The sequence below is a fragment of the Procambarus clarkii genome, chromosome 25, assembly GCF_040958095.1.
Source record: "Procambarus clarkii isolate CNS0578487 chromosome 25, FALCON_Pclarkii_2.0, whole genome shotgun sequence".
Lineage (NCBI taxonomy): Eukaryota > Metazoa > Arthropoda > Malacostraca > Decapoda > Cambaridae > Procambarus > Procambarus clarkii.
The window spans coordinates 40677152-40704793 of record NC_091174.1 but is presented as its reverse complement, the minus strand read 5'-3'; the positions used below and the strand labels follow the sequence as shown (position 1 = coordinate 40704793).

Sequence of the window (27642 nt, the reverse complement as noted above, 5' to 3'; positions counted from 1 at the left end):
TGGCCTGCGTTGTGAAGGTCATTGGTCTCTATGAAATTGGTGACCTGACTCCTAATCACTCTCTCAAATACTTTTATGATGTGCGATGTTAGTGCAACTGGTCTATAATTTTTTGCCAATGCTTTGCTCCCTCCCTTGTGTAGAGGGGCAATGTCTGCTACTTTAAGTGCATCTGGTATCTCCCCCGTGTCCAAGCTCTTCCTCCACACTATACTGAGTGCCTGTGCTACCGGCACTTTGCATTTCTTTATAAATATTGAATTCCATGAGTCTGGACCTAGGGCCGAGTGCATGGGCATGTTTTCAATTTCTTTTTCAAAATTTAGTGCGCTCGTGTTTATATGTTATATTTACAGGGGTTTGAATATCCTGCATAAAGAAATTGTCTGGATCTTCCACCTTCATGTTGTTTATTGGAGTGCTAAACATGTCCTCATACTGCTTTTTTAGGATTTCACTAATTTCTTTGTCATCCTCTGTGTATGAGCCTTCACTTGTACGAATAGGTCCAATACTGGCAGTGGTTTTTGCTTTTGATTTCGCATATGAGAAGAAATATTTTGGATTTTTCTTTATTTCCTGAATTGCTTTCTGTTCTAACTGCCTTTCTTCAGTTTCATATGAGTGTTTCAATTATGCTCGATTTCTTCAATCTCCCTATTTAAATTATTCCTATTTACTAACTTGGGGCTGGATACCAGAACTTTTGTACCACCAGGAAAGAACCCGGTTGCGTCCCATTAGGACCGTAACACATGTACTTTAATAAACCTAATGCCATAACGGGTTTTAAAGCTTCTGAGCCATCCATCACTGTATAAACACTTTTGAGTAATTTTCATTGCTTGGTGAAATTCATGCGCCTTTTCCACGAGCAGCCAGCCTGCCACTGGCTTCTACGTTACCTCACGTCTCTGGGACACCGCACTCCACCTTCTTAATTATTTCAACTTTCTTCTCAAATGTCATCACTGACCTCTTTCTTTTACGTAATCCACTTGTTGATGCTTTCACTGACACAATGCGTGCATTTGGAGCCGACATGGTGCACGGATGTTCCTTGATTGTGCTGATACGTAAAACAGTCACGGAATGAACACTCCAGTCTCGTGACAAATTCAAACAATGAGAACAATAGGCCGTGAATCTGTGACGTCACAGGGTAGCAGGCCCTAGAGTGGTCGCGCCCGACACGGTCAGTGGGCAATCTAAACCATCTCCCACCTACCCACCCATCACCACGGGCCGGCACGACGCTTGGCAGATCGCTTCCTCAACCGAACTTGGTTCATGTAGGGTAACCCCAACCCCGGCAGCGTGATGCTTGGCGGACTGCTTCCTACCCAAACTTAGTTCGTGTAGCGTGACTCCCCAACCCCAATCGGGAAACTAGAAGTTTCGGATAACTAAAGTTTGGGAACCAAGAGGTGCTCTGTATTACTGCAAAAAACCCAAGAAGAAGGAATGAGAAATAAAAGTGTGAAACATTATTCGCATCAACTGCCACCCCATGGGGTGGCGGGGCAAAGTGACCTTGAGCACTCCATCACTCAGCTCCCATAATTTGCTCAACTTCCCAGGTCCATCACGCCTAAAATATGTCACAATTTTTTTTTATTTTTTTTTTTTTTTTTTTAAGTTTCCTGTGATCAAAGACTGAATTTTGACAATATAAGAAGAAAAAATAATTTTTTTGAAAGAATTATTTTCAGCAGACCACGGGTTGTCATATTTTAATGCAGAGCAGTGCATCTATCAGTCTGGTGGAGGGACCGGCTGTCTATAGGACATAAAATGTGTGTATGATATACACAGGGAACACAATTTTAAATCATAGGGAACCAATTTTTTAATCACGACAAAGAGATTAATGAGACCATTATATTTAGTCTGGTATCACTGGTTTACAATGAAAACAAGAGCTCACACACAGCACCAAAAATTACTAAAATGTAAATATTTTAAGATAAATAAGGCATTTTGGGAAAAAGTTCAATAAGGTTCAATATATATAAAACAACATTGTATCACTAACAAATATTTTTATATACAACAAAATCTACATGCCTCCACAGTCAGTCCTCCTTTACCAGAGATGGAGAGACATTTTTCTCAAAAATAGTCTTAGGAACAAAAGTCTTCTCACTAAGTGGGGCTAGAGCTAACTCATTGGATGCCATCATCTCTTTCAAGAGTCTTTCATGACGTGTTTCTTCAACTGAAGGACGACTAGGAGGAGGGGTACGGAACTGTTTTTCTATATTGTACCTGTGGAGGAAATTATTTACAAAACACAAATATTTAATTTTCAATATACAGTATACTGTTTATATATATTATACACAGAAATAGAATAATGTGACAGACCACATGAATTGCCATACAATGTATTGGAAAAGTGTGAGGAGAAACTAACAGTTATTCCCTGGGTTAACCTTAATTAAACCCTTGCACTGCACCAGCTGACATATTAAGGGGGTGTGCAGGTGCACCAGCCGACATGTGATTATGTTAGTATATCATAAGATTTGAAACTCCCGTGCATAGAAGGGGGCACAAATTTGCATCCTCAGGCCTCCAGTAACCATACACCATCTTAAAAAAACATTCTGAGTCCCTCACTTTCTTTCCATGGGCTCAGTGACATAGCCTAGGTTACTAAGGCCTACAAAATGTTCCTAAGGCCATGGCTGGAGAATGTGGAGTGTAGCCATATTATAAGCCATTGAAATTTTTGACAAGTGAATGATTACCGTAATATATTTCAGGCAAAATGTGTGCCTGAAATATTATATATATGTATATATATATATATATCCACTCAATTTAACGACCTCTTTTATACTGATCTGCCGGTATTAACGACCGGTTTGGGAGATTGGCATCAGGAGCCTCGTATACCGGTCTGGTGGTCGATATTACCGACGGTCGGTGTTAGGTTTGTTTTGGCATCAGCAGCCCCTCACATGGCGACCAGGCGATCATCCAGAGTGGTATATTAAATCTTAACTTTTAAAATGATTCAGTTTAATGAAGAAAATTCTAAATTGTTATTAATAAAATACTTTAAAACAATTGTTATTAAACAAAATTCTTTGTTTTCCTATTAAATACCTTTTATAGTATAGGCAATAGGTATTTTTTTCCCACGGACCTAAAACGTACTACGCCTAGCCATGTGACCGCATTGTTTACTGTTAACTCACGAGGCTGAGAGCAATGTCTCAGAATATTAGCCAGAGAAAATCAGATTCAGACAAAAATAGATACATTCATGATTTCAACGGTTCGTGAAAGCACCCACTGGGAATTCAACAAGTCATGCTGCATCCGCTGGCAACGAGTGCCCTACAAGCCGATGCTGAATTCCCACCAATAAGTTGTGCAGCCTCCGCCCACAACAAATGCTCTGCAAGCTATGCTGCACCCGCCGATGCTGAATTCCCATCAACAAGTTGTGCAGCCACCGCCGGCAACAAATGCTCTGCAAGCTATGCTGCACCCGCCGATGCTGAATTCCCATCAAAAGTTGTGTAGCCTCCACTAACGATATAAAATCTGATTGAAAGGCATATAAATTAGTGAAAAAAAACAGCGTTGAATGTAATGAGACGCCATTTTTTGGGTGAGACCCGTCGGCTCCCCGGAGATTTACCGGCTGATATGCTAATGTCAGACTTTAGCATCAGTCATGTGTATGGAGTTCTAGGGCCTACCGGGGACCACGGCCAGAACCTGGCCCCCTCAGAGAGGCAAGGGGAGCAATGGCCTATAGAAACCCCCGTGTGGTAGGAAGCATTCTATGTCTGCCATCGACCGGGTCAAGCATCCAGAAAGGTAAGCATTCCAAAACAAACCCCTATTCTGGTGAAAATTGCTACCTAAAGCCGAACTAGTGGATAGAACTCTTCAACAGAAAACAAGGAAGCTAGTATGACGTCATACGTCACCGCGCCGCTGTCTGCGCAGCTCCCCCCTCCCCGGGAGGGGGAAGGGGAAGCCCTAGACCTCCCACGCCGGCTATCCACCCATCAGTTCTGAGGCTGGATGTCAAAACATGCAAAAAAACGCCGACCGGAGGGAGGGAGGGTTGCCGGGGAGCCTCCGGGTCTCACCCAGAAAATGGTGTTTCATTACATTCAACGATGGTTTTCTGGGGGGAGCCCTGTCGGCTCCCCGGAGCTAACTACCCACAGAGGAAGGTCAAAGGGACAGAACCGGGAGGCAGACACCATGCACCCCCCACGGAAGCGAGACAACCGGCAGCAAACGCCCACCCTAAGGCGCCACAGCCCCGAAAAGTCCCGGGAACAACACGAGAACAACGAGCAGCAAGGCCCCTGCACGAACACCAAAAATCCATGCCCGAAAGACTGTAAGGCCACGTCGCCCAGACGGCAGCGAGAGCAGCGAAGCCACGAACGCCACAGGCATGAGGAAAGAACACGGGCAGCTTAGCCGCAAGAACACGGCTGACCACCCGGGACACCATCACCCGCGAACCGGGAAGAACAGAACCGGATCAACACAAAACGCGCTCTGGACCCAAACGCCGTGGCACGCAAACAACAGCGGAGGGCCGCCACTGAACACAAAACACGACACACCCCCGGCCCGAGCAACGAAGCACCAACAAACCCTGGACCCCTCCAGGGCGCAGCAGCCCCACCCCGTGACACAAAAGATGGAGACTGCTGCCACCGAACAACCAAAACGCTAAAACTGAAGGACCAAGAAAATTCAGCGACTCGACCCCCAGAGGCAAAGGCCAAAAGGAAAAACCCGACGAAAAAACACACCGGAACCGAAGGGGCACTACCAACCGAGGAGAAGACAAAGCACGCTGACCAGAGACCAGGATGGTGCAAGCGGCACACGAACAGGCCGGAGGTGAAACGACGCACGAGACAGCTTACTAACAGTGCAGAAGCAACACCAAGACCGAAAGCAAGCTGAAGCGGCTCCGCCAGCGCCGCACGAAAAGAGGCGACAGTATGTGGCAAGACGACGGCCCCCAACCCCCACCAGAAAACCAAGGCGAGAGTAAACCAAGCTAACAAGAGTAATCACCTAAGAATGGACAGGAAAAGGAAGGACCGCCAAAATACCCCATACTGCCGCCAAGAGAAACACGCAGGTGGAACACCTTCCACGAAACCACCCGACCACCAACCAGAGGCGAGACCGCGAGGCAGAACATAAGCAGCCCCGACAAGGCCCCTCCGAGCCCAGGAAAAGGCGGAGCCGCGGGAAGATCTCGGGCGCGACCACCGAAACCCAGGCGGCACAAGGAGATGGAACGTCTGCCGAACAGAAAAACTCCCCAAAGCATGCAAGCTCGCCAGGAGTTCAGAAACGACGGGTCCGACGCGAGACATCGCAAGACCCAAAAAAAAAAGCAAAAAAAAACGGCAGGGCAAGCTAGGAAACCAAAGAAGGCGGAAGGGTCGCCGCCAGAACAGTACCCGAACCAAGGGGTACGAACAACTGCAATAGACCGAGACAAAGAAGCACATCACAGGACACAGGCTGAAAAATGCCCAAGAACACACGCAAAACACCCCTGCTGCAGAGGAAGCAGGAAGAAAGAGCAGAAGCACAAAAAAAACAGTAAAACAACCAGGGGTGGACAATCAAGCAGGGACAGAAAACCCCCACGCAATCCCCAGGCACAAAACAGGAGCAAAGTGCCACACCACAACCGGACACAGGAACAAGGACACACCACCGTGAAACACGGTACCAATGCACACGTGCAGCAGCAGCAACAACAGGCACCGCCGCAACATGCAACATGTAAATAGCAACTCTCTTCTGCAAAGGCAGAGAAACGGAGCAGGCAGACCCCAGACAGGGCCAACGGAGACACGACAAAACCCAGCAGGCCCAGAAACCTGCACCAGGCGACCGACGGCGGAGAAACCCCGCTCGATACCTGCTGGATGGGGTACTGGGAGCTCTTTTACACCCCAAGCCCGACCCAAGGCCAGGCTAGACCGGCCAGAGGGTGGCCCACCAGGAAGCTGCTAGGAGCGGCCCGCCGGCCCACATACCCCCACAACCAGGATGGGCCGGAACTGCTATACGAAAATAGGCTAGTGTGCCCTGGAAGTGCACAGACGAACCAGCAAGAAGGCTTATGCTCGCAAGTAGGTCGTGTAACTTGCACAGACCTCTGATGGTAATACAGTGTTCCCCAATTGTGCCAATAGCACCACTGCACTCCACTGGTACTATCCCGCAAGTTCTACCAGATAGGCGGGACCCAAGAGCCAGAGCTCAAACCCTGCAAGCACAGCCAGGAGCCTTACCAGGTGAGTACAGAACCAACCCTACAACCCCCACACCTCATAACATGAAAAAGGAGGGTCCCCTGAATGACTCCAGCATGGGTTGGACATGCACATGAGAGGGACAGGAAGGGTTGAAAAAGGGACAGTCACTGGTGTGCAAACGGTATCAGTCGTACAAAAATACCTAAATAATGACAGGTATATAAATAACACCGCATGCAGCGCCTGACCAAAAAACGCCAGACCGCAGAAACTCACCTGGCGAACGGTGGTACGAACTTGACACGACTTGACCGTGCCCAGAAGAACCTGGGAGCACCGCCAGGTGAAGACGCCAGAGCCAGACCCTGCTGGACCCGCAGGAGAGCAGGGAGAGGCGAAGGAGGCGGCCCACACCCATGACACAGGGAAAATCGCGGCGTCCTCCCCACAACTGGGAACCAGGACACCCCCGGAGCGAAGGGGCACATACCGCAGCCAGGGAGAAAACGAGAGGCAAAGCACCATAGCAAAAAGGGCGCAAAACACCAGCACAGAAACACCGCCCTTACCAAAACAAACTCCACGGCGCATGCGCATAACACGTTGGCCGAACCGCACAACCCTCTCTGCGGGAAGGCGCCAACCAGGACTACTGCACTAGAAAAGTAGCCAAAAGAGGAAGCAGGAACAATAAAACCGGCCAAAGAAGCAAAGAGCCCAAAAAGGATCCCAACCGGGCGACAAGTAGCCCAACAGAGCTACAAGTAGCCCAACCGGCTCACAAGTAGCCCAACCGGGCCACAAGTAGCCCAAAACGGCGACAAGGATGAGGAGCCGACAGACGTTCCAATAATACGGGAAGTAGCAAAAAACCTTCCCGAATCCTCGAGAACACAGAAGCCAACACTAGTCCCGAAGGCACACAAAGGCGCAGGCGCACCCGAGATCAGAAGTCACGTAGAACCCCCATCGAACGGGGAAACATGACGAAAACACCGTCCCAAAAAAGGGTGGGAGGAAACATCCACCCACAGGACGGAACCAACCGACTCAAAGGCCAAGGAACCGAGCCCGGGGAGGGGCCGACGCCCAACAGTACGTACGGCGAGTGGGGAGGAAAAACCCCACTCCGCGTAACCACAAGCTCCGCCTAGAGGGGAATAAAAACCCCCACGGGGTCCAACGGGGCCAAGGCCCCCCAAGTCAGCCCCTCCCCAGCCCCGGGGCCGAGCCGTTCCCCAAAAGCCGCGGCCGTACCAGAAAACCGGGGCAGCCGTGAAAACACTAAGGAAGGGAGCCCACTGGCAGACTCATACAACACGGCTGGAGGAACAGGCTCAAATGCCCCCGTCACTACCCCGGAAGGGGAATTCCCCGAGACTGCCCGAGTCTCAACACCATCGAAAACCCCGCCCCGAACCTACAGACGGTAAGGAACCGAATGCAGGCAGGAAGGGTGATCCAGGGGAAAAACAAGGGGGTGTGGATGGAACCGAAGCAACCAAAACCCCCAAGTCCCAAAACGAACTACAATGGGGCAGCCCCGGGGCTCCCAGGGGAGGAAACCAGGAGAACGTTGCCACCACCAAGGCTCAAGTGCAACGCCCCTGCTGCCCGCACCCGCTTTGTTAGCACAACTGGGTAACCGAGCCACAACGAGCAACCAAACTCGCAGGACTCCGGGTCGAAGGTGTCACTGACCCCACAGGCAGCAGACGGTGGCAAAACAGAGAGTCACCCAGAGACAAAGGGTGAGAGCAAGCCTCAAACTCGCTGGAAACAAGGGGGGGACTCTGGGGTCACATCCATCGGACCCGCGCGCCCCCAGGGGTTTCCCAGGGTCCCGAGCGTTTACTATAAGAGGACTCGCGCTCAGGTAATCCCAGGCAGGGTACTGCTAACCGGCCCCCAAAGCTACCAAACAACTTTCTAAGAGCTGAACCCCCGGGACGTGTACACTTACGGGGACCTAGCAGAGGGTACCACCAGAAAATACTCAGAACACAAGGGACACAAGGGGGCAAGAACGAAGGCAGACCCCCCCACCAGGTAGAGAAACAAAAAGAAAAAGAAAACCCCTCAAGAGGGCAGCGTACCCAAGCAGAACAGAGCCGGCCGCTATGATTGGTAAAGACAAGCTGCACAGTACCCTGCGCCCCACCAGTGCAAAAACTACCCCTTAATCTAAGGCGAACAAGGGAGACAGAACACCCGAGCACACAAAGAGCGGCCGAAAACCAAGCATTACACGGCCAAGCAGGGGCAGGACCCAAGGAACTTGTGGAAGGCGGCCCCAAGCCCCAAGGGCAGTACTTACAGGGCACCTAGGGAAGGGAACCCTAGGCGCATGCAGCCTGAGTACTGGAGAATCGCTCCCGGCTCACGCACCACCTAGAAAACAGACACCATACTCTAGGTACAGTGCTGAAACAACCACTGGAGCCGGAGCACATAACCGGTGCCTATAGCATCAGCCGAAGAACTGATGGGTGGATAGCCGGCGTGGGAGGTCTGGGGCTCCCCTTTCCCCCTCCCGGGGAGGGGGGAGCTGCGCAGACAGCGGCGCGGTGACGTATGACGTCATACTAGTTTCCTTGTTTTCTGTTGAAGAGTTCTATCCACTAGTTCGGCTTTAGGTAGTAATTTTCACCAGAATAGGGGTTTGTTTTGGAATGCTTACCTTTCTGGATGCTTGACCCGGTCGATGGCAGACAGAATGCTTCCTACCACACGGGAGTTTCTATAGGCCATTGCTCCCCTTGCCTCTCTGAGGGGGCCAGGTTCTGGCCGTGGTCCCCGGTAGGCCCTAGAACTCCATACACATGACTGATGCCAAAGTCTGACATTAGCATATCAGCCGGTAAAGCTCCGGGGAGCCGACGGGGCTCCCCCCAGAAAGTGTTGATAGAGTACAGTAATGTAAGTGTTAATGATTATTTTAAGCCTTGACAAAAAGATACTGAACAGTGTAAATATGGAGTAGAAATAATTTTAAATTGTGAATTAGAATTAGAACTCATGTAAATTAGTAGTAAGGCTAGCTGTTGTGTGAAGTGAATGCCTGAAAATAAGTGTTCATACTGTATGTACCCTGTATATAGTACTGAACAATATAAAACAAGCACTGCAGAGGATGACGTAATCTTCACAGCTTCATAATCTTCAGCTTCATTAAAAGTAAGTCAATTTACCAATTTTATTATAGTATTTCAACATAGATTTTTTTTCAACAAAAGCTACATATTAATCCCTGCAAATGTATATTCTATCATTAGCTGAGAAAAGGTAAGCTCAAAATATTTCGTCTTGGGTAGCTCTCAGTGACAAGGCTCGATCACCATTGTTATGGCCTGGCCGCCACAATCTGTGTCATAACATTAAAAATATATTACCTGCACTGTTCAGGGTAAAACAAAACACATCTCTAAAATTTTATTGAGAAAATATTAACGATCACTGATTGATACATGAAATATTTTGCAATACAAAGGAATGAACCAATTTTTTTCCACCCATCTGGACTTGATCAGACCGTGTTCAAACATCATCCATGCAGCAGCCACCAGCTGGCTTAATCGTCGGCGTGGCACTAAATTGGAACACAATTACACAATGAACTTTATTTAATTTTAGCTATACAGTATAAAATATATCCTACCTGAATGTTTCTTGAAAAATTACCGACCCGTCTTAACTTCGGAAATAACGGAGCTCCGGAAATAACGACCAGGGTACAGCCCCATATAGGCCACAAAATTGAGTGGGTAATGTATGTATGTGTATGTTATATACAGAGCACCACTTGGTTTCCAAACTTTAGTTATCCAAAACTTCCAGTTTCCCGATTGGGGTTGGGGAGTCATGCTACCCAAACAAAGTTCGGGTAGGAAGGGGTCCGCCAAGCGTCACGCCGGCTTGTTGTGGTGGGTGGGAGATGGTCCAGTTTGCCCGCTGTGACTTCACAGATTCACGGCCTATTATTCCTATTATTTTGAATTGCCATAAGGCTGGAATGTTCATTCTGTGCTTTTGTTTTACATATCTGCACAATCAAGAAACATCTGTGCACCATGTCGGCTCCAAATGCACGCATTGCGTCAGTGATGGCTGACTGGTGGGTGGATGGACGATGGAGCTTAGGTGGGAGGCAGTATGAATGAGGGGGGGGGGAGAATCAGTGAGAGAGGGGGAGAGAGAGATGCTAGGAGGGAGGGGGAGGTAGGGAGAGATGTTAGGAGGTAGGGAGAGATGCTAAGAGGGAGGGGGAGGTAGGGAGAGATGCTAGGAGGTAGGCAGGAAGGGATGGAAGTAGTGAGAATTAGGGAGGGAAAGGCAGGCTGGCAGGCACAGGCAGGCAGGCACAGGCAGGCAGGCAGGCAGGGAGTGAGTGGTAGTCACGCGGTTGAACCGCGTGACCTTGAGAGATGGGATGTAGGAGGGCGGGTGGTTTGTTGGTGGTGGGGGTGAGACCGGCTCATTCCCGAAGATAAGCCTGACACACACTACCCGTTAGCATGATGGCAGGGAGGGAGGCAGGCTGGCTGGAAAGGAAGCAGGCTGGCAGGCTGGGAAGGAAGCAGGCTGGCAGGCTGGGAAGGAGGCAGGCAGGCAGGCTTGCAGGCTGGGAAGGAAGCAGGCTGGGAAGGAGGCAGGCAGGCAGGCTTGCAGGCTGGGAAGGAGGCAGGCAGGCAGGCTTGCAGGCTGGGAAGGAGGCAGGCAGGCTTGCAGGCTGGGAAGGAGGCAGGCAGGCAGGCTTGCAGGCTGGGAAGGAGGCAGGCAGGCAGGCTTGCAGGCTGGGAAGGAGGCAGGCAGGCAGGCTTGCAGGCTGGGAAGGAGGCAAGCAGGCAGGCAGGCTTGCAGGCTGGGAAGGAGGCAGGCAGGCAGGCAGGCTTGCAGGCTGGGAAGGAGGCAGGCAGGCTTGCAGGCTGGGAAGGAGGCAGGCAGGCAGGCAGGCTTGCAGGCTGGGAAGGAGGCAGGCAGGCTTGCAGGCTGGGAAGGAGGCAGGCAGGCTTGCAGGCTGGGAAGGAGGCAGGCAGGCTTGCAGGCTGGGAAGGAGGCAGGCAGGCAGGCAGGCTTGCAGGCTGGGAAGGAGGCAGGCAGGCTTGCAGGCTGGGAAGGAGGCAGGCAGGCAGGCAGGCTTGCAGGCTGGGAAGGAGGCAGGCAGGCAGGCAGGCTTGCAGGCTGGGAAGGAGGCAGGCAGGCTTGCAGGCTGGGAAGGAGGCAGGCAGGCAGGCAGGCAGGCTTGCAGGCTGGGAAGGAGGCAGGCAGGCAGGCTGGGAAGGAGGCAGGCAGGCAGGCTGGAAAGGAGGCAGGCAGGCAGGCTGGGAAGGAGGCAGGCAGGCAGGCAGGCTTGCAGGCTGGGAAGGAGGCAGGCAGGCTTGCAGGCTGGGAAGGAGGCAGGCAGGCTTGCAGGCTGGGAAGGAGGCAGGCAGGCAGGCAGGCTTGCAGGCTGGGAAGGAGGCAGGCAGGCAGGCAGGCTTGCAGGCTGGGAAGGAGGCAGGCAGGCTTGCAGGCTGGGAAGGAGGCAGGCAGGCAGGCAGGCTTGCAGGCTGGGAAGGAGGCAGGCAGGCTTGCAGGCTGGGAAGGAGGCAGGCAGGCAGGCAGGCTTGCAGGCTGGGAAGGAGGCAGGCAGGCAGGCTTGCAGGCTGGGAAGGAGGCAGGCAGGCTTGCAGGCTAGGAAGGAGGCAGGCAGGCAGGCAGGCTTGCAGGCTGGGAAGGAGGCAGGCAGGCAGGAAGCGATATATGGGTGTTGAAGTGAACCATGAACCACGTGACCTTTGAGAGTGTGTGTGTATGGGTTTGGGGTGGGGGGAGAGGGGGAGGTGTGTCGGTGGTGGTGGGAGGGACCGGCTGACTCCGTAAGCCTAACCACACTCCAAGACCTGTGACCCAGATTTGTTTCTTAAATGTACAGTACATCATCGTATATTTTAGGCAGGATGTGCCTGCAGGCTCGCAGGATGTGCCTGCAGGCTGGCAGGATGTGCCTGCAGGCTGGCAGGATGTGCCTGCAGGCTGGCAGGATGTGCCTGCAGGCTGGCAGGATGTTCCTGCAGGCTAGCAGGCAAGCTGGCAGGCAGGCTGGCAGGATGTTCCTGCAGGCTGGCAGGCAAGCTGGCAGGCAGGCTGGCAGGATGTTCCTGCAGGCTGGCAGGCAGGCTGGCAGGATGTTCCTGCAGGCTGGCAGGCAAGCTGGCAGGCAGGCTGGCAGGATGTTCCTGTAGGCTGGCAGGATGTTCCTGCAGGCTGGCAGGATGTGCCTGCAGGCTGGCAGGATGTGCCTGCAGGCTGGCAGGATGTGCCTGCAGGCTGGTAGGATGTTCCTGCAGGCTGGCAGGATGTTCCTGCAGGCTGGCAGGATGTTCCTGCAGGCTGGCAGGATGTTCCTGCAGGCTGGCAGGATGTTCCTGCAGGCTAGCAGGCAAGCTGGCAGGCAGGCTGGCAGGATGTTCTTGCAGGCTGGCAGGCAAGCTGGCAGGAGGGCTGGCAGGATGTTCCTGCAGGCTGGCAGGCAGGCTGGCAGGATGTTCTTGCAGGCTGGCAGGCAAGCTGGCAGGCAGGCAAGCTGGCAGGCAGGCAAGCTGGCAGGCAGGCAAGCTGGCAGGCAGGCAGGCAAGCTGGCAGGCAGGCTGGCAGGATGTTCCTGCAGGCTGGCAGGCAGGCAGGCTGGCAGGATGTTCCTGCAGGCTGGCAGGCAGGCTCTGGATGTTTGCCAGACGTCTTAATAATAAGTTAGGAACAATTAAGGACTTTTATAAAGCGGATCAGGACTTCACTTATTGGTGAGTACAAACAAAACACGGTCGCATTTACGCTATGAACCTGTCGATTTGTTCCCCTAGAGTTTTTCGTAAATTTTTTCAGAAGAATTTCTTTTTACATTTCTAGTTTATTTTTTCCCCTCTATTTCTCGTATACGAACTTACATGTTAACCGACGGGTCTCGTCCCCAAGGGGTTCGGAAACCAAGTGGTGCTCTGTATATATATATATATATATATATATATATATATATATATATATATATATATATATATATATATATATATATATATTAGTGGAACCTCTATTAACGAGTTTAATCCGTTCTGGCACCGAACTCGTTACCTGAAAAACTTGTCTTAAGAAACAAATTTCCCCATTTAAAATAAAGGAAATAAATTTAATCCGTTCCACTCCCAAAATCATCCATACTTGTATGACTTTTTTTAATGTAAATATAAATGTTTTGTTGTAGTGTTTTAATATTTACTTTACCTTATGAAGAGTAGTTGCTGGCTGGAGGGAGACGATGGGGAGGTGGGAAGGAGGAGAGGGGTTATGGTGTGGAAGGAGAATCCACCTCTGAGTCAGGCGGACTCTCTCTTCTTAGAAATTTCACCCAAATTTCATTTCAAATGTCACACAAGGATGCGTTAGACCAGCACCAAATAAAAAACTACGTTGATTACACTCGTTGTGTCAACATTATAATAGTCCTACCACGAAGATACAATACAATGCCGTTTTCTCAAATAGGCAATGTGGTTATTAAAGAAAACGGAAATTTCATGGCAAACATGTATACAATCCCCAAGACGATCGGATAAGAATTGGATTTTATAGAAATATTTGCTCAAATGACGCTTGAGCGCGGTGTTTGGGTGCATTCAAGAGAAAAAAGTGTGTCACGTTCAAGCGACATATACCTGCGAAAGTGATAACACTTTCATAAAGTGTTATCACAAAGTGATAAATTAATTAAACATTTTCACACACCGGGTTGTCACTGCTTTATCAGGGCAGCTTTTCCAAGAATGCGTTCACCTTTTCAAACATTCCAAACACTTCCCTGATCTCAGTGGAAGAGGCAGCATCCTCCCTTACCTCCTCATTCCCTTACTAATGGTGTAAATTGTTGATGAGACCTGCCATACTCCCTTGTGAGATCAGTCACACAGACACCACACTCATGTTTTGCTATCATTTCCTTTTTCAAATCCACAGTAATTGTGTCTATCTTCCTCTTGACAACACTATCTTTAGCAAGCAGCTTCTTTGGAGACATCGTGTGTTACAAATTGTAGTCGCAAAACCACTAAAAACCCAAAGAAAAACTCAAATAAATCCAGAGGGATGCTTGTCGTGTGAGATACAACAACAACACTGGCATCGGAGGCGTCCGAGAATTTGCGAGAGCCCGCGAGATGCTAGGAAGCACCATGTGGTTTTGCTCGTTAATAGAGGCGAGCTCGTGAATAGAGACAAATTTGCTGCGAGTGGCTTGCTCGTTACTGGAAAAACTCGTTAATAGAGCCACTTGTTAATCGAGGTTCCACTGTATATATATATATCAGTGGAACCTCGTGTGACGAGCGCCTCAATTTACGAGCATTTTGAATAACGAGAGCGCCGATTGGCGACAATTTGTCTCGATTGGCGAACACTCGTTCGATTAACAAGAAAACCACATGGTACGTTCCTGCTTTTTCTCGCACATTCTCAGATGCCTTCGATGATGCAAATAAAATTGTTTATTTGTTTAACCCTTAACATGCTAGGGGTATAATATCCTTTCTTCCCCACAGGCGCATGTAATTTTGAAAAAAAAAAAAAAAAAATTTTCTTCCTAACCTGTTAATTTGTGTTCACTGATCACAGGAAAAATAATAAAAAAATCGTAAGTGGCATATATTGCCCGCTATAGGGCGGGGAAGTCTGGCAAAAAATAGGCGGTGACTCAGCGTGCGTCCCAGGCGGTCTGTTGCTCGCCAGCTGTCAGGCCGGAGTTGCCACAAAGAGATAATTACCTAATTATTTCAATGTCTCTGATTGATTTTTCATAGTTTTTTTGCTGTAATATTATTCAATAGTGTGTAGTTTGATATATTTATATAATAAAATGAGTGAATCATTGCTGTACTCAAAAATATGGTGTGCATATTGTTGATTCAATTATGTTCATCAATCAGTGCACAAATACTTTGTCGGTTATTACACTATAAGCACAGGTTATATATAAGTATCTGCATGTTTTGTTCACTATAACGAACCACTAAGTAGCTATTATGAGTCATAAAGTAACGAGGAGTGACCGCCGTGTACCAGCCAGCCACTCCCGCCCTCCCTCAAGTCATCTGACTCGCCCACATTCTCCTCCCACAATACTGTTTTTGCTATAATTCACTATATACAGACGTTACATATAAGTATCTACATCTTTTGTTCACCATAACTGTACATCTAAGCTTGTATGGTGAGTAAAGGCACAAAGACGTAGGACCTCACACAATCAGCTGATGGCTGCCGCCCACAACGCCAGACGCACTAATATTTCTCCTCCAACAATACTGTGTGGAATTATTACGCTATATACAGACATTATATATAAATATCTACCTGTTTTATTCATCATACATGTACAAATAAACTGGAATGGTGCCCAAAGACCATCATGGTAATCAGTAAAAAACACCGTCGTCTGTACTTTGGCGTCGTGCAGACGACGTCACCGCCCTCACCAAAATGGCGGCTCCCAACCTTCTCTTGCTGTTTATACCCTCTATACACACGTTATATATAAATATCTACATTTGTGTTCACCATAGCGAACCACTAAGCTGGTATGCTGAGTGCAGTCAATAAAAGGTGGCCACACACAGTCAGAAGACATCGACACCACCCTCCCTCCCACAGCATTACTCCTCCCTTCATGGCGCACAGCGCTAAATATCACCACAATCCTGCTATTATCAGAACCCTGGTCAGTTATCAGTCAGGGGTCTTCTGTAATAATATCATCTCTATATAATAGCATGAACAAGTATATTTTGGCATTTTTAGGCGATGCTGTGGTCACAAGCTGAACAGCAGTGCTGGTAGCTCATGCTACGTGCGTCAGGCTTGGTAGCTCACTCAATACTGAGGCCAATAACACCCGGGAGTTTGGCCCACGATTTTTGTTTAAAATGGTGTCTGTGTACAAGAGCCCTGATGAAGGTGTGGTGAACCCCGTGTATCCGCGGGCCGTTTAAATCTTGCGTAGTACTCCAACACGTCATATGACGTGATGCGCAGTTGACTGGAACAACTTCCAACACGTCATATGACGTCATGCGCACTTTAAGGGTTAACGCCTCTAACCACTCCTCGTAGCTCTTGTCCTTCAGTTCTGGGAGCCACTTAGTGGCATGTCCAAGATATGGGCACCATACAACCGCTGCATATTCCAGGTTTGGTCTAATAAAAGTCGTGAAAAATTTCTTTAGTATTTCTCCATCCATGTATTTAACCCCTTAACCCTCAAACCACGCATATCATATATAAATGATATTAGTGACAAAACCGAAACCGCGCACGTCATTTATATATGATTTCGTTTCTAGCGCTATAATTTAAACGTCCCGCCTGGGATAGGGGCAGCTATAGTACAGCCACGACCGATAGTTGCCAGATGCCACCTAGAAAAAAAATCCAGGCCAACATTCTTGGGTGTTACAGCGTCAGTATTGAGCAAGCCACCAAGGCTGGCGCACGCAGCACGAGCTCACAGCACCGCTGTTCAGCTTGTGACCACAGAATCGCCTACAAATACCATAATATAAATGATACTGCTATTATTTAGCAGTGATAGTATTACTGAAGCCCCCCGACTGTGATAAAACTGACCAGGATTCTGATAATAGAAGGATTGTGGTGATATTTAGCGCTGTGCTCCATGGAGGGAGGAGTAATGCTGTGGGAGGGAGGGTTGTGGCGTCGTTTTCTGACTGTGTGTGGTCACCATTTATTGACTGCACTCACCATACCAGCTTAGTGGTTCGCCATGGTGAACACAAATGTAGATACTTATATATAACGTGTGTATAGTGTGAGATAACAGCGAGAGGAGTAGGTTGGGAGCCGCCATTTTGATGAGGGAGGACCGTCGTCTGCACGACTTGGCATGTTGTTTACTGATGGCCACTATGGTCTTTTGGCACCATACCAGCTTATTCGTTCAGGTATGGTGAATAAAACAGGTAGATACTTATATATAATGTGTGTACATAGCGTAATAACACCACAAACAATATTGTTGGAGGACAAATATTAGTGCGTCTGGCCTTGAGGGCGGCCGCCGATCAGCTGACTGTGTGAATAGCTACGTCTTATGGCCTTTACTCACCATACAAGCTTAGATGTACAGTTATGGTGAACAAAACATGTAAATACGTATATATAACGTCTGTGAATAGTGAATAAATACAGAAAGAGTATTGTGGGAGGTAAATGAGGGTGAGTGAGGTGGTGTTGAGGGAGGGAGTGGCAGTGAGTGGCTCGCTGGTGTTTGGCGGTCACTCCTCGTTGCTTTTTGACTCACAAGACCAACTTAGTAGTTCGTTATGGTGTACAAAACATGTAGATACTTATATATAACCTGTGTATATAGTGTAACAACAGCAAAACTATTTGTTTATTGTTTTATGAACATAATAATTGAATCACTAATATGCACACCATAATTTTGAGTACAGCGATGGTTCACACATTTTATAATATAAATATACCACAATTCACTGTATGGAATAATATTACTGCAAAAAAACTAAGAAAAAATCAATCAGAGACATTGAAATAATTAGGTAATAACATATTTGTGGCAACTGCCGTCTGACAGCTCGGGCGGATTAGACCTCGTCTGGCGAAGGCTCTGCCAACGCCCCTTTTTTGCCACACTTCCCTACCCTATTGCAGCTAAAATATGCCACCAACGATTTTTGTTATTTTTTCTGTGATCAGGGAACAAAAATGAACACTTCTATAAGACGAAAGAATTTTTTGGATTTTTGTTTTGTTGCGCCTGTGGGTGTGAATTCCATTTGGGCCCCTAGTGGTTTGAGGGTTAACTGCGTTGCCTCCAAATATGATACCCCCGCAGTGCGCAGGAAATAAATTCTCTGGCAAAAATTATTTTTCTTTTTAAAGTGTCAGAAACCCTTCCCTCAGTATGGGTATGTAAAAAAAAAATCGAAATTGTATTTACTTTGGCTGCTATGGGGTCCATAAGTTGGGGCGTGACGTCATCATTCCCTGTTCGCCCGTGACGTATGCTCCCGGGGCCAGTAGGGCGCTCGGGGTGGGGCGCACGAGTTGCCGCAAATATATTTTCGTTCATTTTTTTCGCACAGTTCCAAATACACTCTATTTGTTTTTACGTGCTAATCCTATGTATAGTGAACACGTACACTATATTATGGCAGTAAAACATCCGTACTGTCCGAAGACACTGTGTTACATGCATGACACTTGTGTACACATATGCAGCACATATTTACTATCTATCATGCTAATTTATGTATTTATACAATCTATTTACACACTATACACTGTCACACACTATATACATTTACCATCAACACACTCAGAACACCTCGAGCGAGAGCAGCCACACCCAGCCAGTCTCCCTCACTCCAACATCTTACTCGCCAACATTGCTCCTCCCACCATACTGTTATATTTCTTATTACACATGTTCTATATACCTATCTATATGTTTTATTTACCAGAACTATGCAAGTAAGCCGGTATTGTGTCCAAACAGTACAGTGGCCACCATACACTGCATGAAAAATCACACAGCCGACAGCAGACGACGCTACGATTACGTCACCTCCCTCACCAAAATAGCTCCTCTCAACATTCTCCTGTTGCTGTTCTTACACTATATACACACACTATATATACCCATGTACATATGTGTTGCCCATAGCAAACCACTAAGCTAGTATGGTGAGCAAAACAAGAGTGGCAGCCACACACACACAATGAGGCTACCTCAATTCTCGCCCTCCCTCCCTCACTAAAATCCTCCTTCCACAATACTACGCACAACGCTAATTATAACCACAATCCTGCTATTATCACAATCCTGGTCACTAATTCCTGTAAATGAATAATTGACCACACGTTTATTTTGAAAAGGAACCTAAGAAATCATTTGAAGATTCCTAGATGGACGAAATAATGCTGTGGTGCAGTGGCTAGCGCTGTGAACATCATGAACAGCATTGAATCACTGATATTTGAACATTGTACTCAGTCATTATCACACTCAGGCTCTTCTATAACACTATCATGGCTAAATAATACAAGTTTTATATATATTTTGACATTAGGCGATGCTGTGGTCACACGCTGAACAGCAGTGCTGTGCGCTCATGCTGCAAGCGCCTGCCTTGGTTGCTCACATACTACTGAGGCTCCCACACCCAGGAATGTGGACCACGATTTTTTTTAAAGATGGTGTCTGTTTACAAGAGCCCTAAGGAAGCTGATGTGAACCCCATGTAGCTGCGGGAGTTTTGAATGGAACGTGAAAAATACAAATACCCAGAGGCGCATTGCGCAAACCAGACGTGAGCCTGCAGGCGCGTTGTGCAGTTTAAGGGTTAAAAGCAATTCTGAGGTTAGAAAGTTTAGCATAGGCTCCTGCCACAATGTTCTTTATGTGGTCCTCAGGTGACAGTTTTCTATCTAGAACCACCCCTAGATCCCTTTCTTTGTCAGAATTCTTTAAAGATTTCTCACATAATATATAGGTTGTGTGGGGTCTAGGTTCTCCAATTCATCATTCCATAACATGGCATCTATTCACATTAAATTTTATTTGCCAAGTGTTGCTCCATATACTTATTTTGACCAGGTCTTCTTGAAGGGCATGACAATCATCTAGGTTTCTTATCTTCCCTATTATTTTAGCATCATCAGCAAACATGTTCATGTAATTCTGTATTCCCACTGGTAGATCATTTGCGTAGACAATGAACATTACCGGTGCAAGAACTGAACCCTGTGGTACTCCACTCGTGACATTCCTCCAATCCGATACCTTGCCTCTGATTACGGCCCTCATTTTTCTGTGTTAGGAAATTTTTCATCCATGTTAGTAGCTTACCTGTCACTCATGCAATATGTTCCAGTTTCCAGAACAACCTCTTATCGGGAACTCTGCCAAAAGCCTTTTTTAGGTCCAGATTGATGCATTCAACCCAACTATCTCTTTCCTGTAAAATCTCTGTGGCTCGATCATAAAAACTGAGTAAGTTCGTTACACAGGATCTTCCAGATCGAAAGCCATACTGTCTGTTTTTTCCAATATTTTGACTATTACACTTCTCAATGATACAGGTCTATAATTAAGGGGGGTCTTCCCTGCTTCCTCTTTTGTAGATTGGAACTACATTAGCCTTTTCCCACACATCAGCTACAATTCCTGTACACATGGATACCTGAAAAATCAGTTGAAGTGGAATGCTGAGCTCAGGTGCACGTTCTCTCAGAACCCATGGTGAAATTCCATCTGGACCAACTGCTTTGTTCTTACTTAGCTCCTTGAGCATGTTTTCCACTTCATCTCTAGACACCTCTATGTGCTCTATGCTGTTCTCTGGAATTCTTATTGTGTCTGGTTTTCTGAAGATTTCATTACGTACAAACACACTTTGTAACTTTTTGTTTAATGTTTCACACATTTCCTTTTCATTTTCTGTGAATCTATTTCCACTTTTTAACCTCTGAATATTATCCTTTACCTGCAATTTGTTGTTTATGAATTTATAGAATAGACCTGGTTCTGTTTTATATTTGTCTGCAATCCCTTTTTAAAAATTTCTTTCTGCCTCTCTCCTCACTGCCGTGTAGTTGTTTCTCACATCTTTGTATCGCTGGTATGTTTGGGGGTTTGGCCTCTTCCTGTATTGATTCCATTTTTGTGTCTTTTGGTCTCTGGCCCTCTCGCAATTTCTATTGAACCAATCCTGTTTCCTAGTTCTGCATCTCTGTTTTGGTATAAATTTTTTTGTGCCTTTATCATATATTTCACATTTCACAAAACTTGATATACATCTCATTAACTTCCTTGCCTAGCATCAAATCTGTCCAATTATACTCACTAAAAAAATTTCTAAGGTCGCCATAATGTCCTCTCCTGAAGTCAGGTTTTTCATCTGTTTCAACCTCCTTATTTTCATCCAGATTATAACACATTGCATACTTTATTCCCAAAAAGACATGGTCATGTTTACCCTAGAGAGGAAGGTACTGAATGTCAAATATCTCTTCCTCCTTCCTGGTAAATATCAAATCTAGCATGGAGGGAACGTCCCCTTCCCTTATCCTCGTAGCTTGTTTAACCCTCAAACCGCGCATATCATATATAAATGATATCAGTGACAAAACCGAAACCGCGCACATCATTTATATATGATTTCGTGTCTACCGCTATAATTTAAACACCCCACCTGGGATAGGGGCAGCTATAGTACAGCCACGACCGATAGTTGCCAGATGCCACCTAGAAAAAAAATCCAGGCCAACATTCTTGGGTGTTACAGCGTCAGTATTGAGCAAGCCACCAAGGCTGGCGCACGCAGCACGAGCTCACAGCACCGCTGTTCAGTTTGTGACCACAGCATCGCCTACAAATGCCATAATATATATGATACTGCTATTATTTAGCAGTGATAGTATTACTGAAGCCCCCTGACTGTGATAAAACTGACCAGGATTCTGATAATAGAAGGATTGTGGTGATATTTAGCGCTGTGCTCCATGGAGGGAGGAGTAATGCTGTGGGAGGGAGGGTGGTGGCGTCGTCTTCTGACTGTGTGTGGCCACCATTTATTGACTGCACTCACCATACCAGCTTAGTGGTTCGCTATGGTGAACACAAATGTAGATACTTATATATAACGTGTGTATAGTGTGAGATAACAGCGAGAGGAGCAGGTTGGGAGCCCCCATTTTGGTGAGGGAGGAGCGTCGTCTGCACGACTTGGCATGTTGTTTACTGATGGCCACTATGGTCTTTGGACACCATACCAGCTTATTTGTACAGGTATGGTGAATAAAACAGTTAGATACTTATATATAACGTGTGTATATAGCGTAATAACACCACAAACAATATTGTTGGAGGAGAAATATTAGTGCGTCTGGCCTTGAGGGCGGCCGCCGATCAGCTGACTGTGTGAGTAGCTAAGTCTTTGTGCCTTTACTCACCATACAAGCTTAGATGTACAGTTATGGTGAACAAAACATGTAAATATGTATATATAACGTCTGTGTATAGTGAATAAATGCAAAAACAGTATTGTGGGAGGAGAATGAGGGTGAGTGAGGTTGTGTTGAGGGAGGGAGTGGCAGTGAGTGGCTCGCTGGTGTTTGGCGGTCACTCCTCGTTGCTTTATGGCTCACAAGACCAACTTAGTAGTTCGCTATGGTGAACAAAACATGCAGATACTTATATATAACCTGTGTATATAGTGTAACAACAGCAAAACTATTTGTTTATTGTTTTATGAACATAATAATTGAATCATTAATATGCACACCATAATTTTGAGTACAGCGATGGTTCACACATTTTATTATATAAATATACCACAATTCACTGTATGGAATAATATTACTGCAAAAAAACTAAGAAAAAATCAGACATATTGAAATAATTAGAAAATAATATATTTGTGGCAACTGCTGTCTGACAGCTCGGGCGGAGTAGACCTCGTCTGGCGAAGGCTCTGCCAACGCCCCTTTTTTGCCACACTTCCCTACCCTATTACGGCTAAAATATGCCTGCTACGATTTTTTGGTTATTTTTTCTGTGATCAGGGAACAAAAATGAACACTTCTATAAGACGAAAGAATTTTTTGGAATTTTTTTTTTTGTTGCGCCTGTGGGTGTGAATTCCATTTGGGCCCCTAGCGATTTTAGGGTTAACATGTTGATACAAGAATGTTTCCAGGAATAGGTCTACAAATTTACAGGTCCAAAAATCTTGTTTTAGCTTCATATGCTTCCCAGTCTATGGATTTCAAGTTGAAGTCACCAACTATCAACAGTCGTGATCTATCATTATCCGCTCTCGCTATAATCTCTATCATTATTGTTATAAGACCTTCTCGTTTTACTATCTAGCTCCTCCTTTGACCATGTGCTGCTTGGCGGTGGACTATATGCATTTATGATCATTAGTTTATCATCCTCATGGCAGATCTCTAGTGCTATTATGTCAACTTCTTGTGGATTGGCAGTCACTATTTCATTCACCGTAGGTGTTCTTTCACCAGCACAGCAACGCCACCGCCTTTCCAGATTTTTCTGTCCCGTCTCCAAATTGAGTAGCCCCTTGGGAATATGACCTCATTTAAAATAGCATCTTCAAGTTTTGTCTCCGTGAGTGCAACAATGTCTGGTGTCTGCAGCTGTATTATATCACTTAACTCCAGTATCTTTGATCTTACTCCATCTATGTTGGTGTATGCAATCTTCAGGAACTTGTTCCCCCTCTCCTTATTCTTCACTCCCCCTCTCTCCATTGATTTTGTTGGTTTGCCTTTATGCACCACTTTACTGGTCTGCCTACCCCTATCACTTTGTAGAAAAAAGAATTGATTTCTTCTTCATTCCTGCTCTCATTTAAACTTTTTGCCTCGGCGAGGTTCAGTTTCAGCTTCTGTCTTCTTTTGAAAGATCTCGTCTTAACGACCACACTTTCCCATCCACATCACTTTGTAATTTTCTAGCAATCCTAAGTACTTCTTCCATCTGTTTGGCACTATTTAGGGTGATCCTCAAAGGTCGATCTTTCCCTTTTACGTATCTGCCTATTCTCCTGTAGTCGCACACATTCTCTATGGTTGTAAGACCTTCCACGAGGCCAACAATTTTATCTACTACTTTTGCTTTTTCTACAGTTCTTTCTGACCTAGATGTTATCTCCTTTTCTTTGCAGCCAAAAATTATCAGGGACTTGCTCCGATCAACTGTGTTTTGCACCAACTTCGGGTTAGATGCCAATTCTTTCCTCACTTCTAGCCTAATGTTTGTTTTATCTTGGTTGCTGCAGTGTTTGACTTCCTTTACTGCATCTTCTATTTTTTCCTTCTCCTTGGCCACTTGTGCATGAGTTGCATATCTTTCTTGCAGTGTTCTATTCCCTGTGTAACTTCCTCCATCTGTGCTGACAAAAGCTGTTTCTCCTGTTGAATTTCCTTACCTAACCTATTGTAGTGATTTATGTTTAAGTTTGCTTTAACTTCTTCCAAAGTTATTTTTAAGAGTCTATTTTCTTCTTCCATGGCTTTGCAATTTGTTTCCAATTGAATCTTATCCTTGCGCAAGTCTTTCACTACACCCTCAAGACATACAACTTTGCTATTTAAATGGTCATTACTTTCTTTCAATTTACTAATTATTTCTACATGAGAGGTCACAATAGTATCTAATTTTACCACCTTGTTGTATAGACTGGTTATCTCAATGCTTTCTTCACTGAATCCAGCAAAATCAAGCTCTGTTTTGTATTTCCTCTTGCAGGCGGCCATCTTGAATGTTGTTCTCTGCATTGGAAACACTAGGGGTAACTTTTTCTCATCCACTATTTCACTTCCCTTGGCACATACTGTGTGATTTCTCATGCAGTGTATGATAGCAACTGTACTGTTTGGACACAATACCAGCTTACTTGCATAGTTCTGGTGAATAAAACATGTAGATAGGTATACTTAACATATGTAAATAGTGTAATATAAACAGTAAGAGTATGGTGGGAGGAGGGGTGATGGCGAGTACAATGTTGGAGGAGAGAGGGAGGATTGGCTGGCTGGGTGTGGCAGCTCACACTCGCAGAGTTCTGAGTGTGTTTATGGTGTGTGACAGTGTAAAGTGTGTAAATGTGTTGTAAATATACATAAATGAACCCGAAACATTGGTGTGAATAAAAGTATGGTGGGAGTAAGGGTGATGGTGAGTACGATGTTGGAGGAGAGAGGGCGGACTGGCTGGCTGGGTGTGACAGCTCACACTCGAGGAGTTCTGTGTGTGTTGATGGTGAATGTATATAGTGTGTGACAGTGTATAGTCTGTAAATAGATTGTATATATACATAAATTAGCATGATACACGGTAAATATGTGTAGCATACGTGTATACAAGTGTCATACACGTAACACAGTGTCTTCGGACAGTACGGATGTTTTACTGCCATAATATAGTGTACATGTTCATTATACATAGGATTAGCACGTAAAAACAAATTAAATGTATTTGGAACTGTGCGCAAAAAATGAACAAAAATATATTCGCGGCAACTCGCGAGCCCCGCCCTGGGCGCCCTACTGGCCCCGGGAGCATACGTCACGGGCGAACGGGGAATGATGACGTCACGCCCCAACTTACGGACCCCATAGCAGCCAAAGTAAGTACAGATTTTTTTTTTTACATACCCATACTCAGGGAAGGGTTTTTGACACTTAAAAAAAAAAAAAAAATCCAGAGAATTTATTTCCTGCGCACTGCGGGGGTGTCATATTTGGAGGCAACGCAGTTAAGGGGTTAAATATAGATATCTACATGTTTTATTCACCATAACTGTACAAATAAGCTGGTATGGTGCCTAAAGACCAGTGGCCACTAGTACACAACATGACATGTTATGTAGACGACGCCCCCTTCCTCGCTAAAATGACTACTCCCAACATACTCCTTTTCCTGATATTACAGTTTCCACTCAATTTAACGGCCTCTTTTATACCGATCTGCCGGTAATAATGACCGGTTTGGGAGACCCGTATCTGGAGCCTCGTATACCAATCTGGCGGTCGATATTACTGAAGGTCGGTACTGGCATCGGCATCCCCTCACATGGTTATTTATCTTGAGGTTATCTTGAGATGATTTCGGGGCTTTTTTTTAAGAGTCCTCAACCAGGCCTCCACCCCCAGGAAGCAGCCCGTGACGGCTGACTAACACCTAGGTACCTATTTTACTGCTAGGTAACAGGGGCATAGGGTGAAAGAAACTCTGCCCATTGTTTCTCGCCGGTGCCTGGGATCGAACCCAGGACCACAGGATCACAAGTCCAGCGTGCTGTCCGCTCGGGCGACCAGCTCCCTTACTGGATATGGTGACCAGGCCACCGACCTCGATCGTCCAGTGTCGTATATTAAATCTTAACTTTCTTTTAAAATGATTCAGTTCAATGAAGAAAACTCTTAAATTATTATTAATTAACACTTTGACGCATTAACGACTGAACCTCTCGTCACTCATTTTTCTCCCGATTCCTCTCTGACGACGCGGCGCTGAGTCACTCATTAAAATATTTGTTAAAAATTTAAATTTTATCTGATCAATCTGGTAGTGGTTTTAAAATGAGCGCCTTTAGATTACACACAATTTAGCACCCATATGTCACTTGAGCAGGACATATATTTTTCCCTTGAATGCACCTCAAGAGGTGCATTGAAAAAAATATTTCTATAAAATCCAATTCTTATCCGATCAACTTGGAGATAATTTAAGCATGTTTGCCATTAAATTTTCATTTTCTCTAATAGTCACATAGCCTATTTGGGAGAACGGAGTTCGCTTGTATCTTCGTGGTAAAACTATTGTAAAATGTTGACCCGACGAGTGTAATCGACGAAGTTTCTTTATTTGGTGCCGGTCAAACGCATCCTTCTGTGACATTTTATACATATGTTCTTCTAGAACATTCTATTGCGAACATATTGGTGCAAAATTTAAGTACGTACATCAAAAATTAAGGTCAGGACAGTGAAAAGAATATACACTTTTCAAAAGGTGTTTCGCCCATTTGCCACCGGGTGTGCCGTAAGAGGTAACACTTCAGCCACTCCCCACACTCTTGCGGGTGGGCCGCGATCATGATTCTACATTTATATGCATATGTCCGTGAAGGGAATTTTATTGCGGTCACAGTGATACCAAAATTAACGACGTAGCACAATTCTGGGATTGACAAACATGAAAAGATCATAAACATTTCAGCGAGGTTTGACGCTCACGACTAACGATTGCCATAGTTTTTTATTTGGTGCGGGTCTCAAGTCGGGTTTGGTGAAATTTTACATATATATTCCTCTAGAGCATTCTCTTGCGAACAAATTGATACTAAATTTAAATACATACATGGAATATTAAGGTGAGCAGACCTAAAAGATTATAAACATTTTAGTGTCGCCGCGTGGTCGCCCGAAACGAACGGCAAATTCTCCAGATAGTATTCAGTTAATAAAATAATTTGAAACAATTGTTATTAAGAAAAATTCTTTGTTTTCTTATTAACCCTTAACCCTTAAAGTGCGCATCACGTCATATGACGTGTTGCAAGTTGTTCCAGTCAACTGCACTTCACGTCATATGACGTGTATGGGTACCGCGCATGATTTGAATGTCCCACGGTGTAGCTGGGGTTCCCATACGCTGCCCAGGGGCTATAGTAAACAGCGGCCATGCGCACGGTCAAACGCCTCTTGGGCACTTACCAAGCAATCCCTCACCCCAGAGCAAATAGCCCACGAATTATTCTCCGAAGGTGAA

At 46.1% G+C, this 27642-nt stretch overlaps 1 protein-coding gene across 4 annotated transcripts in view; it reads right to left on the bottom strand.

Annotated features, from left to right (window-relative positions):
- The window catches only part of LOC123756334 (small integral membrane protein 12), a 381049-nt gene that overhangs the window by 182987 nt on the left and 170420 nt on the right, over positions 1–27642 (bottom strand). For 3 of the 4 annotated variants that reach the window (XM_045739402.2, XM_069331394.1, XM_069331395.1), the window contains one exon: positions 2023–2268. The exons of the other annotated variant lie outside the window; for it this stretch is intronic. In XM_045739402.2, the coding sequence (XP_045595358.1) occupies positions 2076–2268 (193 nt within the window). In that variant the 3' untranslated portion in view covers positions 2023–2075. Of the gene's footprint in view, positions 1–2022; positions 2269–27642 lie in introns of those variants that run through there. 4 annotated transcript variants of the gene reach the window in all.